Genomic DNA, 18322 nt, shown 5'->3' with positions numbered 1-18322 from the left:
ATGTAAAGAATAGTCAGATGAAGAATTAAACTAGCTATAATTCACCACTTTCATTCTTCATCCCACCCTCACTCTGAACTACCTGTCTATGGCCTCAGGTAGTGTAAAAAAATAACTGCAGATGCTGGTACAAATCGAAGGTATTTATTCACAAAATGCTGGAGTAACTCAGCAGGTCAGGCAGCATCTCAGGAGAGAAGGAATGGGCGATGTTTCGGGTTGAGACCCTTCATCAGTCTGAAGAAGGGTCTCGACCCAAAACGTCGCCCATTTCTTCTCTCCTGAGATGCTGCCTGACCAGCTGAGTTACTCCAGCATTTTATGAATAAATAATTGTCTATGGCCTCATGCATTTTAACAAGATCCAATGTAAGTTTCAGGAATAATACCGCATCTTCTGTCTGAGAGGGTTATAACCAGTTGGGCTTTAATATTAAACTCTCCAACTTTAGGTAACCCACCAGCTGTTATCACCCACTTGCTGCCACCCCTACTCCCTGCTCAATGTCCAAGCTGGCATTGGTTTGGTGCATCACCCACCCGATATACCACTGCTTGGCAGCCGTCCAGCCGCAGTAGGGACGGCACAGTGGCTCAACGGTAGATCTGTTGCCTCACAGCGCCAGAGATCCAGGTTCGATCCTGACCTCAGGTGTGTCTATGTGGAGTTTACACGTTCTGCCTGTGACTTCCTCTGAGTGCTCTGGTTTAGAAACATAGAAAATAGGTGCAGGAGGAGGTAATTTGGCCCTTCGAGCCAGCACCGCCATTCAATGTGATCATGGCTGATCATCCACAATCAGTAACCTGTGCCTGCCTTCTCCCCATATCCCTTGATTCCACTAGCTCCTAGAGCTATATCTAACTCTTTTAAAAATTCATCCAGCGAATTGATCTCCACTTCCTTCGGTGGCAGAGAATTCCACAAATTCACAACTCTCTGGGTGAATTTTTTTTTTTCATCTCAGTTTTAAATGACCTCCCCTTTATTCTTCGACTGTGGCTCCTGGTTCTGGACTCCCCCAACAATGGGAACATTTTTCCTGCATCTAGCTTGTCCAGTCCTTTTATAATTTTATATGTTTCTACAAGATCCTCCCACATCGCAAAGACGTGCAGGTTTGTAAGTTAATTGGCCTCTGTAAATTGCCCCTATTGTGTAGGGAGTTGATGAGAAAGTGGATAGCATAGAACTAGTGTGAATGGGTGGACTCGGTGGGCTAAAGGGCCTGTTGCCATATTGTATCTCTAAAATTAAAAACCAAAGCACTCTTTCTTTTCGTCTATACCTGAACGAGCTTATTTCTGTTTAGTCTACAGCCGAACTAGCCAGGTTTTGACTCAGTTTTTCACTCCCAATTTTCACTCCCAGTTAGTACTGTCTGTCCAGTTGAGCAGGTCCCACAGCCCTGTTAATGGCAACACATAACACATGCAGCTAAGCATAATCTAAATCTAACTGCTGCATTAACCCATTTGGATTCACCATATCAGACACTCCCATGGTCCTATGTAACCCTCTCTACAACTTAAAACTTAACTTGTTTCCCTTTTCCAGTTCTGGTGAAGGACCTCGTGCCTGAAAGATTGATTCTTTATCCCTTTCTGTACATGTTGTCTGACCATCTGGCTGTTTCCATTCATTTCGTTTGCTTTGGATTTCCAGCAGTTTAAGTTTTTTAATTTTTTTCACAACTAGCCGAGGTTGAGTGGAGACAGGACATCTTGCCCACTTCTTTGCTGAAATGATAATATCATTACACTGCCTCTACTGGTTCAGGTGTTAGCTACTGTGCAGACACTGAAACAATGGCACAACGTCTTTCCACTTCTATGCAATTTCAGCCTGATCCTGATGGAACCTAGGGAACAGGAGGAGGAGCAAGCCTCTTAGTCTTATGTCAACCCCACAATTGTTTACGATTATGGCTGACCTAATCTTTGCCTTAGCTCCACTTCCCTGCCTGTTCCCCAAACTCATGATCCCCTCTCACTGTGTACCTTGGCTCTGATTTAGCCTGCATGTCTTTTTGGAGCAGTGAATTCCAAACAAGAAATCCTTCCTCATCTCCATCTTAGAATGGATGACCACGTATTTGTAAAATAGCCCTCTTGTTCACGATTCCTTCATGAAGGGAAACATCCTCTCAACATCTATCTTGTTAATAATTCCCCTTGCAAACATGTTTCAGTTAGTTCAGTTATATTCTCCTCCATCCCAATCAGTACGGGGCTAATCAGCCCAGTCTCCCTGTGTAAAACAAGCCGCTCGTCTCAATGGGAGCTGATCAGCTCCCCGTGCAGCCCATGTTTCATGGTCTAAACCATGTTTTAAATGTCGCCTTGGCTCCCCGTCCTGCACTTTCCATGGACCTGCAAGGATACACCTTGTTGTCAATACCGTGTCTCTAGGATGAATGTGAGGTTTGGAAATGTTCAATGTTTTCAAATCATGGCAGAAATAAATGGATTGGATGCAGCGGAGCACGTTCTCCCAATGTTCACTGCTCGTAACAGCACTTTTTGTTTACCGATTATTGCTCAATCTATTTTCCATTTAATTGTTTTCACATTTTTAAAAAAAGATGAGCACATGAAATATTTTCCATATGATTTCTGATGAATATTTTCCAGTACCTAGCGGGAATTCAATATCCCGATGAAAGATGTTTTCCTTTCAGGTTGCCACTCTCTCTGTTTGGGTCATTCACCTTTGAGATGTACCCTTCCCTTCTCTGAATTTGTTATTTTATCATTGTTCGAATAAGTAAAAAATAGAAATTCAGAGGAAGAAGATACTTCTTTATTGCTGAATCAGGAACTGGTTCTGAGTATTCTGGATATTATTCCCCACTGATCTCTGTTGTTGGTCAGTGACTGGAAATGTAATCTGACAGGAATACAGTCCTGGCATGTTTTTGAATCTACTTTTTGGTTTACCTTACTGGAAATGGGTTCACAGATTGTTGTGTATTCCAAACCAACAAAATCCACAGTAATATTTTATTTATCATCTGAGACTCAGATCTTAGCAAAAAAAAAGAAAGAAATCAAACACGAATTAATTATATAAAAAACACTTTTACCAAAGATCGTATTTTCATACACTTACAATAACAATTGGATAAATTTACAAGAAATATTTTACTTACTCTTCCTGTGGTCTTGATTTGTGAGAGCTTTATTGTTTCAGTTTAAGGTGGCTGCCGCTAAATTTATTGTAATTTATACAGCCACATTTTATACAGCGGAATATAAATCAACCACAGAAATGGGCCTAAAAATGGCAGACGGAGTTTAATCCGTCAGAGCAACTGTGAGGTGTTGCAACGTGCTAGGTTGGATTAAGGTTGATTGCAAGACTTTTAACACCACGGATGTGCAGAGAGATATCGGGGTCCTGGTCCATAGCTCCCTGAAAATGGCACCACAAGGAAAAAGAGTTGTAAATAATGTACACTAGACGGGCGTGGCCCCCTTTGGGTCCAAACCTCTCCTGCGGGCCCGGCAACCCTACCCCAACTGACGACCCATGGACGTTGCTGGCCAGGGAGTCTTCCCCGGGGCCATGGGTGGGCGAGGGGGGAGAGGAAAGGGGAAAGTTGCATTCCTAAGAAACCTTGTGTTATAGAAAATCAAGTTGCAAAAAACAATTGTGAGAAAGGGGGTTAGAGGCTAGAAAGTTTCAGACTCGCAACACCAAAATCATTTCTCCCCCAGGATTTTCAAACAAAGATCATTTTAATAGCTACAGCTTTATTTTTGCTACTGCAAGTGAAAAATACTTAAAGCACCATGTTACATTTTTTGATAGAGTATCATTGGATGTTTATGTTAAAATGTATTTAGTGTGTTCTGTTGCTTTTTATTGGTATGACTGTTTGGCAAATCAAATTCCTCGTATGTTGCAAAACATACTTGGCTAATAAAGTATGATTATGATTACACAAAAGAGAGTGGAAGCAATTCTTGTCAATCTCAGTGGCTATCCACAGTGATAGACTGTGTTCTCAAGAGGCAATGGGATTTGTTACTGCAGGGAGGATACATGCAGTTTTTCTTACCCCAGGCCAGCATTCTGTATGCTTGTCGATCTCCAGTCGTGTAAGAACCAATGCAGCCGGCATAATACAGATAGAGATCCCTAAATATCAATTGTGTTATATCTGTGAAATGAAAATGCGTGACATGGCAGAACTACCTGTGGTTTATGGATGAAACCTTGAACTCAGTCAATGGCTTCAAGCAATGGAGGTTCAGAGAAATAAACGATGTTACCAGTTTCTGTCCTGGTCAGAGGCATATCGTTCATTAATGATACAAATAATGAAGGAAAACTTAAGGTCTTTCTCCGCCTCCAGCCTCTGTATCTCTAAATCTAAAAAATCTAAATCTAAATCTTTTCTTTCAATTTGAGAAGCAATATTGTGAACAAGAAAAGGAAGAACATCTACAACTTCCAAGTAATCACTCCATTTATCATGAGAGTGCTATCAATCATCCTTTTATGGAGACACAAGAAACTGCAGATGCAGATATACAAAAAAAGACACACAGTGCTGGAGTAACTCAGCGGGTCAGGCAGCATCTCTGGAGAACATGGATAGGTGACGTTTCACAGAGTGCTGGAGTAACTCAGCAGGGCAGGCAGCATCTGTGGAGAACATGGATAGGTGACGTTTCATAGTGCTGGAGTAACTCAGCGGGTCAGGCAGCATCACTAAAGAACATGGATAGGTGACGTTTTACAGAGTGCTGGAGTAACTCAGCGGGTCAGGCAGCATCTGTGGAGAACATGGATAGATGACGTTTCACAGAGTACTGGAGTAACTCAGCGGGTCAGGCAGCATCACTAGAGAACATGGATAGATGCAGGACTCAGAGGGGAGCAGTGAGAAAGGGTTCAATGATTCAATGATTGAGGTGGACCTTCAGAGTGGGCATATCTTATGGAAGTTTCATTTCAAAGTAGCATACCTTGAAGACAGTCGGAAGAAGGGTCCCCACCCAAAACGTCACATATCCATGTTCTCTACAGATGCTGCCTGACCCACTGAGTAACTCCAGCACTTTGTGTCTTTTTCTGTAAACTAGCATCTGCATTTCCTTGTATCTCCTGTGGTCCTTGATTACATTGGCTTCTTTCCCCAGGCAGCATGCGGCAGAGACAGAGTTGTTTGGGTTTGGGGGAGAACCTGGTTTGCCTGATAGACTGGGATGCATCCATTACTCTACAGTTTATTGCTGTCTTGGGCAGAGCAGTTGCCATACTAAGGTAGACACAAAATGCTGGAGTAACTCAGCGGGTCAGGAGCATCTCCGGAGAGAAGGAGTGGGTGACTTTTCAGGTTGAGACCCTTCTTTATACTAAGGATTGATACTGATGCAGCTTAGAAATTGGTAAGAGTCATTGGAGTCCTTCCAAATTTCCTTAGTTTTCTGAGGAAGTGAAGGCGTTGGCATATTGTCTTCTAATTACATCAAGACTATTTTGGCTAAGCTGCTTCTCAATCCGATGGCAAAAGTAGGTAAACAGACACGAATCACTGATCCCGTGCTGTCAGTGGAAGCTAAAGGGCGCACATAACTGTAGTGGAGCCTAACAAATTAAATTCTAAATACTCTCATGGAGATGTATCAGTTTAAACAAATATTTCCAGCTATGGTACAAACACACGAGGCAATTATAAGTAAAAAGACAGACAGAATTTTAATTATATGAGATTGATACAAAGACAATAACATGTTAATACGAATAACTTCACGCAGAGCAATGAAAAAACTGAATCGCTGAATTGATAACCAAACAAGCCCCAATATATCTCAGGAAAACTGAGGTCCAGTGTTCTCTCTTGCAGACTCTTCAAAATGAGATAATAGACAATAAATACTGGGGCTGCAACTACTGGTTTATTTATTTCAGGGTTGTTTGCACAATCAGTTATTATGCCGATATGTGGCAACATATGAAGTGAAATAATGAGGGGAGATCCTATAAATGCTATCACAGGAAGAAGCTGACTAAATGGTACACTAAATTCAGTTTGGCATTTATATAGTGCTGTAGAATGTCATAAATCATTGCAGTTGATGAGACATGTCTGGGTTATAGTTCTCCTTTCCTCGTGAGTTGAGGTTTTTACAGTAATGAACAACTTAGTACCATTCAGATTATCAAACTAGTCAAAATCTTCAGTTTCCTTGCACTTCTCTCATGATCAGAAGCAGCAAATTTTTCCCCTTCAATTGTCTGTCAGCAGGTTTTATCTTCTTCCTACAGTTCAAGCATTTGCTAACTTCCGCTGTCTGATTTGACTGATGCTGAATATCATTTGGTACTGCTTTAAATGTGGGAGGCTAAACGGTGATTGTCACAGACACTTTCCACCAGAGATCACTAGATATTAAACAGAGGCGATATCTGCTCATTTCCTTCCCTCCAGCAAAGGTGTTCAAGCACCTTTTAACATTACATCTCAGTAGAGGTAACGAATCAAAGGATCCCAACCCAAAATTTTACCAATCAATGTCCTCCAGAGTTGCTGCCTGATCTGCTGAGTTACACCAGCACTTTGTGGGGTTTTTCTCTCTTTAAGGTATCGCATTGTAGACTGCCCAGCTAAATGTATTTTAAGCTATCCTGCTGCAAACTGTCTAGGGAGTTTTGAACATTCAGTCACATTAATAACAGTATTACAGAATTATGATATGTCTTGAACTTCTGCAGTTGTATGGTAGGGGGCATATTGACTGCATTATGGTCTGGTTCGGCCGCTTGCACGCTGGGGAACGAAGGAGATTACTGAAAGCGATAGACACCACCCAGTTCATCAGGGGTACTGATCTCTCCTCCATCGAAGACCCTGCCTAAAGAGGCAGCCAACATCAAAGACCCACACCACCCTGGCCACGATCTAATTTCACACCTACCATTGGAATTAAGGTATAGGAGTCTGAAAACCATGGCCACCAGTTTCAAGAATAGCATCTTCCCAACAACCATCAGGCTCTTGAACAATACACAACACGAACCTCAACTATGAACTTCAATGGATAGTCTTTGGTTGCACTAAGCACTTTCGGTTTATTTGCACTAGGATTGCAGTTATCCATTTAAATTTTTTTTGATTATATATTATCTATGTGTATTGTGTTTGCAGGCCTGTTCTGCTGCTGCAAATAAGAATTTCACTGTTTGGTACCTATGACAATTAAATATTCTTGACTTTAGACTCTTGAATCTCTGACTTTGGTCTCTTCACCCTCTTGAATTCTTAATTTTAACATCAAATGTAGTTGAACTCTACAAAAGGAAATCTTGCAAAAAGAACAATTTGATTTTTTTTTCTGAATGTCATATTTTTCTAATGAAAAATAACCCTGCAATATTTTGCTACATACGAGCACTATATAAATGGAAGCTAATATTCTGGTTGTTCAAGGACAGTTTCATCTTTGTGCATTAACCAAACAAGCTAATTGATTTAAAATATATATAATTTTGCAGGTATTTTATGCATTTAAATAGCATCAACAAAATTGATTCATAATAATTAGTGGAGATGCAAACATTGGTGTTTTCTAGCAACTATGATTAGAAACATAGAATGGTTCATGTTCATATTTAAGCTTAGAATGGTGCATCTTTCAATGATAACATTATTTGGTATTTCAATACTTAATCCATTTGTTTTGTTCAGACAATCATTGTAACCGAAGGCCTCAGGTTGTTTGTGAAGTAAAAATATTTCAAGCATGCTTAAGCTTTCCACTTTTTGTCTGGTTGACACTTGTGATTTCCCACTTTCTTTGTGTCCTGTAATTAAGGTACAAAAGGTGATGAATTGTGATCATTATTTCAGCAGAGCACATTAAAAAATAGTGTTTAGATATAATCAGTAGAGCTCATTCCTTGAAGCCTAACAAGGTGTCAGTTTGGGGATTTGCTACGTGTAGGAAGGAACACCGAAGATAGACACAAAATGCTGGAGTAACTCAGCGGGATGGGCAGCAGCTCTGGAGAGAAGGAACGGGTGACGTTTCAAGTCAAGACCCTTCTTCAGACTGAGAGTCGGGGAGAGGGAGACAGAGATATGGAAGGGAAAGGTGTGAAAACGAGTGATCAAAGGGGACACATCATGGAAAATGTAGAATTACCTTATAGTGACAAACGTTCCATCATTACTAGAAAACAAAAGCAGAAATAAATTCCTATTATTATTTTTAAACATCTCGGTGTATTTGAACATAGAACATTGAACATAGAAATGTAGAACAGAGGAACAGGCCCTTCGGCCCACAACGTCTGTGCTGAAAATGATGCCGTGCTGAAATAATCCTGTCTATCTGCGCATGATGCATACCCTGCCATTCCATGCACATCCACGTGTCCATGTAAAAGCCTCCTAAATGCCACCATCGTTTCCTCCTCCACCACTGACCCAGCAGCCCGTTGCAGGCACCCAGCACCCTCTGTGCAAAACAATGTGATCTGCACATCTTTAAATATCGACCCTTTCCCCAATTCTCCAATTTGAGATAACTAACCAAACATCGTGTTCCTTCCCTGCCCCCCTTGTCCCCCCTCTTCCCTGTGCCTCACCTAGACTCACACCACTTTCTCTCCTCCCCTCTAAAAATAATTCACACACTTAAAATAAACACACTTTCAGCTTCACCGTATTCCATCACCTCTCCCTGTCTGTCATTCCTTGGAGAATTACTGATCCTAACCTTTACCTTCCCATCAGCTCTTCCATTTGCAGAGGTACTACTCTGGTTCTCACCTTCCGCCACTCGAGTCTAAACTCTCCCAAGCAGCACTAACGATATCCCTGCAGGGATATTGGTCTCCTTCCAGTTCAAGTGCAACCCCTCCCTCTTGTTTAGGTCACCTCTGATCCAGAAGATATCCCAATGGTGCAAAAATCTGAAATGCTGCCCACTGCACCAACTCCGATGCCACGCTTTCATTAGTCTTCCTACTCTCACTAGCACATAGCAAAGGGAATAATCCGGGCGTAACTACTCTCAAAGTCCTGCTTTTTATCCTATTGCCTAACTTCTTATCATCACTCCCCCATATCACTCATCGAGACCTTCTCCCTTTTCCTCCCTATATCATTTGTGTCAACATGCACAACAACATCTGGCTGCTTCTTCTCCCCCTTGAGAATATTCTGCAGCCGTTCCGAGGCATCCTGTACCCTGGCACCAGGGAGGCAACGCACCATCCTGGAGTCTCGTTTGCTGCCACAGAACCTCATTGAGAATATCCTGTTCTAATGAGTCTCCTATCACTCTGGCTCTGCTTGATTTCACCCTTTCCTGCATTGCCTCAGATTCGGAGTCACACCCCAAGAGTATCTAGAAGGGTAGAGCTGTTTTAGATGGGAATGGCCACTGGGGGTTTCTGCACTCTGCCTACTCTCTTTCCTAGTGGTCACCATCTACTCTCTGCCTGCACCCGAGGCATCACCACCTCTCTGTAATGCTCACATCTCCCACAAGTGCCTGCGGTCATCCAGCTGCAGCTCCAGTTCCCTAATGCAGTCCGACAGGCACTGCAGCTGAATGCACCTCTTGCATGTGTAGTACTCATGGTCGCAGGAAGTATCCCTGACTTCCAACATCCTCTAGGGGGATGCGTAGGAAGAAACTGCAGATGCTGATTTACACCGAAGACACAAAATCTGTTTCAATCACAAAATCTGCCTGTTCCGCTGAGCATTTTGTGTCAATCCTCCAGGAGGAGCATTCACTCTCTCACCTGTCATCGCTTTTCATAAGATCATAAGTAGTAGGAGCAGAATTAAGCCATTCGGCCCATCAAGTCTACTCGCCATTCAATCATGGCTGATCTATCTCTCCCACCTAACCCCATTCTCCTGCCTTCTCCCCATAACCTCTGACACCCGTACTAATCAAGAAAATAAGTACAATTGGACTAAGTATTAGACTATTGGACCAAGTACAAGGGAAAAAAAGGAAATCACACAGAGTAAACAATAGACCGTGCCCTGACCTGCTGTCATCCTCTGCTCTGCCGCTTCACCAAAGCCCCTCGAGTCAAAGCCCGAGCACTTACCATCAACAACATACTCAATGATAAGTGAACCTTTGGGTTTCGAAAATACATTACAAATTTCATGGTGTGAAAGATCTGAATCTTTTTCATAGGTGTCAGTCAATATTGTGGTGAGATCCTTAACAGAACGTATCTGATGCTTAGTTAAATATATCTCTGCTATATCGTGATAAGGGGAACTACGAGACAGTTAAAAAGAAATATCAGCAGAATCATCAGCAGGAAACATTGCAGCTCATGAGAACTAAAAGTGCTATCAGTTGTTTTGTTACAAACTGCTAAACGTGTAAAATGGATGATGTTTAAAGCTGCCGACTGTGGTCAGTGAAGCTTGACCTTAAATGACTGCAATTAGCTCAAATCATTAGGTAAATAGGTAAATAGACAGCAGACCTCAACGATAAAAAAGCCTTGCACAAGGCGCTGCGATTCTGGCCAACCCAATTTGCTGCCATCTAACTGGAACTTGTCTAAAATGTATTTCAATCGTGTTAATTGCACATCTATATTTATATTCACATGACCAAGGCCAGTGCTCAGCCACATACCCAGCACTCAAATTTTGAGATAAAAACAGAAAATACTGGTAATTCTCAGCAGGTTAACGAGTGACGAGCAAAACAAAGGTTAACATTTCAGGTCAACAAAATTAAAATTTAGAGAGTTCTTAGGATTTTCAACGGGAACTTATTTATTGTGGAAGGCAATCTAGGTGCCACTATGAACAATTAAGCAATAGCAAAATAGACACGAGCAAGTGAGGCCAAGATCTTTTTCTGCATATTTCTTCATGCTACCTTGCCTTCCAATATACAAATAAAAGTCCCGAAAAAAAGGTTATGCCACGATTCCTCTTTCATTTTCACAAAATATATAAAGATCAAGGGGTATAATTTCAGAAAAGTGGCAGATAGACTGTTGGAGTTCAGAAAAGTGGCAGATAGACTGTTGGAGATCAAGGAATTTGTTTGTGAAATTATTTCTCTCTCACTTGTTATGTTGTTATGTTCTGTAACATGAGATCAATTTGGCATTATGGGTCAGCGTTTAATTCGCTCCACTCATTACTCAATCATCATCTTTCATCATCTTTTTAGCTATCAAACTCTATTCTATACTGGAGGTCCAATCAATTGTCTCAAATCTCAAATATTGATGCTTATAGATTTCCAATCAGCAGTAACATGCTGACAAATGTCCAGTTTAGACTTTGCCTGCAACACTCAGTTCTTGGCCTCATTTCAAGCTTGGTTCAAACATGGACAAAAGAGCTACATTACAGGGGTGAGAAAATAATCTAGAGTACCATTAAGGAAGCCCTGCTTGTGACTGCGGATATCCAGACCAGACCATCCCACACATCGTGAATGACTCCTCACTGAGGCTTTTCCCTGGTGTCATCAAGGCCATCCACCCAGCAACTGATGCTGCCCTGGCCTGGATGTCCACCCTTGACCTACAACTTTAGGCTGTGCACGCCATACGCCAGAAGAAGAAAAAGATTAAGGAATGCCAGGCGAAGCAGATATGGCATTTAATGAAGCAGCTAAAATCATCAAACTAGTCCACAAACAAAGGCTTCTTGTTATCCAAGTTTAACCAGGATAGCAACTTCTGGTGAGTGCAATTTGAGAGTTCAGTGAAAAACTCCACACGTTTCTGCCCATGTTGCCTGATCTTTGCATAAATGGTGTCTGCTTCCCCCTTTGGATTTAAGGGACCACTTGATGCTACTATTCTAACGAAGTAGATATATTAACATGTTTTACGTTTAATTACTGCAAACAACTGGTCCAACTCCAAAACACACTATTACTACTCAAAGTTTTACAAGATGGATCTGAATGCATCAGCCAAGTATTGTTGGAAATGAAAGGAAAATGAAATATTGAATACATTTTGTCTTTAGATTGATTTTTCTTTTACATCTCCCTCTCTCAATCAAAACTTTCTCTCCCCTATTTTTTTTTTTAACCTGTACATAATTTGACATTGAGCTGAGTATTGTCTCTCCTGGGTCTGATTCTGTGCAGCCCAGTACAGATTCCTCAGTTCAATCATTAAGGAGATAAATAATTAAGGAGTTGCTTGCCATGTTGACATAGGTCCCAGGTGCATTACTGAGAGTACTGCTGTATTTGGACCTTCTGGCAATAATTTGCTGTCCAATTCCCATCCGAGGCATACGCGAGTCTAGTAAACTAACACCCCAATCGCAAAACAGCAGCTATGTTTGACTGGGTTGCACCAGCTATAAAGCACTGAATCAAGGCCCAGTTTGCTCCTGAAAGTCATCTGGCCACTCTCTCTCCTCCCCTTTCCCATCGGGAAAAAAGTATAGGTGTGAAAACACAAACCTCCGGATTCAGGGACAGTTTCTTCCCAGCTGTTATCAGGCAGCTGACCCATCCTACCAACAACGACAGAGCAGTCCTGAACTCCCACCTACCTCATTGGAGACCCTCGGACTACCTTTGATCAGACCGTACTGGCTTGATCTTGCACCAAACGTTATTCACGCTGTTCCCTGTAACATGTAGCTGTACACTGTGGTTGATTTAATTGTAGTGATGTATTGTCTTTCCTCTGTCTGGTTAGCAGGCAACAAAAGCTTTTCGCTGTACCTCGGCACACGTGACAATAAACTAAACTCACCTCAACTCAAAGCAGATGGGTATTTGTACTCTCCCAGACTCAGAACACACTCAAGTTACATAAGATGCTAGCGCAATAAAGAAAAGTGAGAATTTTGGAGCCTTACCTTTCTTTCGATACTGCTTGATTATGTAACCAAGAAAAGGCAGGGACAGTAACAAAGCTGAAGCCCCACTGGCTGTGCCGATGGCCACTTTAGTTGCATATTGCCTTTGCTCAGCACCTAAAACAAAAGTTTAAAAAATATATATATACACATATATGATACTGAAAGCTGAGATGTGGGCTGTGTCAGACCCACCAGGAAAGACCTACTTACGATTGGAGTTAGCTGTAACGAAAAGTATTTGTTTGCATCCGCAGGATAAATTTATTCGAAATAAGGACAGGATAACTTTTAGAAAAAAACAAGGTTAATTATAGTGGATTCTAAAGCAGAAAGGGGAGGATATATTCTCTGTTCATTATGGGAGTAATCTTCAGGAAGTGAAGTAGTACTCGATTGTGAGATACATTGATGCGCCAAAGTAGCGATGGTCAAAAGCTTCAAGTTCTTATAACCATCATATTGCTGAGTAAAAATAATCATAATCATAATCGTAATTTATGAGCCAAATATGTTTTGCCACATACGAGGAATTTGGTTTGCCATACAGTCATACCAAAAAAGCAACAAGACACACAACTACATCAAATTTGACAAACATCCACCACAGCGGCTCCTCCACATTCCCCACTGTGACGGAAGGCAACGGTCTTATCTTCTTTCCTCCTTTTTCTCTCGCGGTCGGGTGAGTCGAACCATCCGCGGTCGGGGTGATCGAAGCTCCCGCGTCGGGGCAATCGAAACTCCCGCAATCGGGGCAGTCGAATCTCCTGCGGCTTGGAACTCCCGAAGTCGATCCCTAACCAGGGACCGCGAGCTCCACGCTGTTAAAGTCCGCAGGCTCCCGCGGTTGGAGCTCCGAGGTCCCAGCAAGAGGCCGCCAGCTCCACGATGTTAGGCCGCAGTGCAGATGGAGATACGACACGGAAAATGTCGCGTCTCCGTCGAGGAAAGAGAGTAAAAAAGTTTCCCCCACCACCCCACATAATACAAAACTAAAGATAACCTAAAACAAACATACATTTTACAACAAACTAAAAACGCAATGAAGGAAGCAGACGAGACAGACCATTGGCGAGGCTGCCATCGTACGGCCCCCCCCAGCAATATGTCCTGGACCAGCCACATCGAAGCAATGGCAAAGAAAGCACACCAACATCTCTACTTCCTACTTCTAGGCCGAGGAAGTTCAGCATGTTCCAAACAACTCGCATCAACTTTTACAGATGTGCCGTAGAAGGCATTTTTTCGGGTCGCGTCACAGCTTGGTTTGGGAACAGCTCCACCCTAGACCGCACGCAATTGCAGAGAGATGTGGATGTAGCCCAGACCATCACGCAAACCAATCTCACTTCCATGGACTCCATCTACACCTCACGCTGCCTCGCCAAGGCCAGCAGCATAATCAAGGACCTGCCTCACCTCAGTCACTCCCATTTCTCCATTGAACTATCTGTAATCGGGCTTTATCTTCAACTAAATAATATACCGTGTTTTCCAGTATCTGTACACTGTGGATTGCTGGATTTTAATCATGCAAAGATTTTTTGATGACTGGATAGCAACTTTTGACATTTGCAGCTTTTCGCTGTACCTCAGTACTTGTGAGAATACTAAACTAAAGTAAACTAATTATTAATGAAAGCCATTGATGATAATATTTCAAGGCAGTGACAACACACACTCCACTAAGCACTGATATTTCAGGTAATTATATAAAACCAACATAATAAAATCAAAACACTTATCGTTTTCACACTGTTCCTGAAAAAACACATACTCATCTCAGGTACCTCAGTAAGATCTAACACTTGTAGTATAGTATGGAATTGTGTAAATGCATGTTAAACACAGACTACCTTCACAAGTTGGTCTGGGTGATGACCATCTTCCAGAGCTGTCACACTGCAGACTCTCAGACCCGTTCAATGAGAACCCTTCCACACAGCTATAGTTACAGACTGATGTGTAAGTGAAGCTTCCATCTGAATGGGAACAGTTCCGATATCCATTCATGGGAAGCGACGGATCATCACATTTCACAGCTGGAACAGAAAGCGGAGAAATGAATAATAATTGCACTTTTATAAAATGTGTTTTGTACTGGAAATTCTCAAAGCATCCATCAGAGTGCAGAGACAATCAGTATGTGGCCGACCCGCACCATATTGAACGTGACCATCCCACAATAGAGAGGGGAACTGGGGAAACTGCACCTCGTTGCCTTGTGTATTTTAATATCTGCTACATGTGCAGATGGAAGGAAACTGTAATTTGGCACCTCATCCATTGTACTTTGGAGATTGCACCCAATCTTCACACTGGCCCCTGCATGCAGTCACGCTGAGTCAGCGAGTCACCATCAACCCCAAACTCTCTGATGAAACACGGTGATATGTTCTACTCAGTATTATTCTCAAAAGCATGCATTGAGTGGGAGACCAAAACAACACACGTCTGGACACAAGATCGCCATTTTAACTGTGTACTTAAGGATAGCGGAGTCAGGGGGTATGGGGAGAAGGCAGGAACGGGGTACTGATTGAGAATGATCAGCCATGATCACATTGAATGGCAGTGCTGGCTCGAAGGGCCGAATGGCCTCCTGCACCTATTGTCTATTGTCTATTTTAGCAAATGCGCAGGCACAGCTTTACCATATTGTTGCATGTATACATCACATAGCAGCTTTACCATATTGTTGCATGTATACATCACACATGGTATCGCCCATCCTAACAAGCAATGCTTAGCATAAAATTAGATTTCCCATGCACATGCAAAATATTTTATAGAGATTGAATTTTCTTAATTTTTGTTCATAAGAGGAACATTCTAAGTTTGGCATCTCACTGCTGTCACGTTTAATGCTTTGTAAATGTTTCTGTAATCTAGGGACATTTAACAATAGTCAATCTAGATTTAACTGATCGTAAGGAGTGGAAATTTATTTAATTTTTGTTAGAAAATATGTTTATTGAGCAGAAAAACAATAAGAAGGGTCTCGACACGAAAGGTCACCCATTCCTTCTCTCCAGAGATGCTGACTGTCCCAGCCAGTGGATGTAGTGTACCTGGACTTTCAGAAAGCCTTTGATAAGGTCCCACATAGGAGATTAGTGGGCAAGATTAGAGCACATGGTATTGGGGGTAGGGTGCCGACATGGATAGAAAATTGGTTGGCAGACAGGAAACAAAGAGTAGGGATAAACGGGTCCCTTTCAGAATGGCAGGCAATGACTAGTGGGGTACCGCAAGGCTCGGTGCTGGGACCACAGTTATTTACAATATACATTAATGACTTAGATGAAGGGATTAAAAGTACCATTAGCAAATTTGCGGATGACACAAAGCTGGGTGGCAGCGTGAACTGTGAAGAAGATGCTATGAGGATGCAGGGTGACTTGGACAAGTTGTGTGAGTGGGCAGATGCATGGCAGATGCAGTTTAATGTAGATAAATGTGAGGTTATCCACTTTGGTGGAAAGAACAGGAAGGCAGAAGTACAAAGAGATCTGGATGTCCTTGTTCATCAGTCACTTAAAGTTAGCATGCAGGTGCAGCAGACAGTGAAGAAAGCTAATGGTACGTTGGCCTTTATGACAAGAGGAGTTGAGTATTGGAGCAAGATAGAGCTCTTAAAGATAGCAGAGTCAGGGGGTATGGGGAGAAGGCAGGAACGGGGTACTGATTGTAAATGATCAGCCATGATCACATTGAATGGCGGTGCTGGCTTGAAGGGCCAAATGGTCTACTAATTGTCTACAAGTTACTCCAGCATTTTGTGTCTATCTTCGGTGTAAACCAGCATATGTAGTTCCTTTCTCCATATTTCGTCTGCTCCACTGCAAAATCTCAAGGTACGCCTACTTTGAAGACATTCTCCTCCTCTCTCCACCAAGAGTTCTGCAACATCCTCTTTCGCTGCTCCCCCTCTGTGATTCCTCCTGCTATCCAGCTCGATGTCTCCTTTTCACACTTTACCCTTCCTTATCTCTGTGTCTCCCTCTCCCCTGACTCTCAGTCTGAAGAAGCTTCTTGACCAGAAACGACACCCATTGCTTCTCTCCAGAGATGCTGCCTGTCCCGCTGAGTTACTCCAGCATTTTGTGTCTATCTTTGGTGTAAACCAACATCTGCAGTTCTTTCTTATACAGGATGATTGTGTGTCAGTGGTTATTTTTAAGGCAGAGATAGGTAGATTTTTGATTAGTACAGGCGTCAGAGGTTATGGGAAGAAGGCAGGAGAATGGGGTTAGGAGGGAGAGATAGATCAGCATGATGGAATGGCGGAGTAGACCTGATGGGCCGAATGGCCTAATTCTATTCCTATCACTTATGATCTTATGACTATTCTCCTGATTCTCTGGTATCCAAAAACTTTCAGATGCAGCCAGCACAATGGACAATTCCTGTCCACAGCCTTGGATTGTTTTTTTCATTCTGTTGTGAGGCCAAGCTGCAAGTTATTGTTTAGTTTAGTTTAGGTTAGAGATACAGCACGGAAAATGGCCCTGCAGCCCACTGAGTCCACACCGACCAGCGACCCCCCGCACATTAACACTACCCTACACACTAACGAGGGACAATCCTCATCTCCTGCACCGTGGGCGGGAGGAGGTGTCAATGACCCTGAGAGGCGGGTGATCATGATCATCTTCAAGGAAAGGGAGAAACCCATTTGTGGTGACGAAAGGAAGGTGTCCCTGCTGTCTGGCGTGGGGAAAGTCAATGCCAGCTCCCCCACACCAGGAACATTTGTATCGTCTCTCAGGGCAACAAGCCAACCCTCAATCCCTGCCTTGCACTCACGTGACTGACATGTGGGGCACACTTTTGATTGCCTATCACCACATTTCCAAAATGGGCACTTTAATGCAAGAACTATAATAGTAAAAGATCACTAGAGGTACAGAGGTAGCATTGCCAACTGTCCCGTATTAGCCGGGACATCCTGTATTTTGGGCTAAATTGGTTTGTCCCGTACGGGACTGACCTTGTCCCGTATTAGGCCCGGGGAGCGCTGTAGGCCCCGACAGTTTAGGCCCCGACACTCGAGGTTTCCGACACTCTAGGTCCTGAGGCCTGGGCACCGCCTAACCGAGGTCGCGTAGCGCGTAGCAACCCGCCTCCCTGCCTGGGCGGCCGCCATTGGTGGAGTAGGAGCACGTGGCCGCTGGTTGGGAGAGGTCACGTGGGGCGGTGACGTCACCTTGTCCCGTATTTGGGAGTGAGATCGTTGGCACCCCTACACAGAGGTAACATTCCAAAGATATTTTCAGTGCTCCCTTAGAAAAGTATAACATTCCTCTCAGCTCATATACACCCAAAGAGAGTGTCTAAGAGAAGTAATATAAAACACACTGCTGAAGTGGTGACTCCTGTCAATTGAAAGCCAATTTCTAATTCAGCTGTACATTGATAAAACTTGTGATGTCTGACCAACACTGTTCACAACCTATCTCATGTGACAG

At 42.8% G+C, this 18322-nt stretch overlaps 1 protein-coding gene across 1 annotated transcript in view; it reads right to left on the bottom strand.

Moving 5' to 3' along the window:
* Positions 1–5843: 5843 nt before the first annotated feature.
* Positions 5844–18322, bottom strand: part of LOC144597984 (E-selectin-like) — a 51776-nt gene continuing 39297 nt past the window's right edge. The window contains exons 10-13 of the mRNA XM_078407849.1: positions 14708–14893; positions 12849–12965; positions 8158–8184; positions 5844–7816 (exon numbers count right to left, since the gene is read on the bottom strand). Coding sequence (XP_078263975.1) covers positions 8159–8184; positions 12849–12965; positions 14708–14893 — 329 coding nt within the window. The 3' untranslated portion in view covers positions 5844–7816; position 8158. The remainder of the gene's footprint in view (positions 7817–8157; positions 8185–12848; positions 12966–14707; positions 14894–18322) is intronic.

Source organism: Rhinoraja longicauda, chromosome 11 (genome assembly GCF_053455715.1).
Source record: "Rhinoraja longicauda isolate Sanriku21f chromosome 11, sRhiLon1.1, whole genome shotgun sequence".
Taxonomy (NCBI): Eukaryota; Metazoa; Chordata; class Chondrichthyes; order Rajiformes; family Arhynchobatidae; genus Rhinoraja; species Rhinoraja longicauda.
This window is presented reverse-complemented; position numbering and strand designations above follow the sequence as displayed.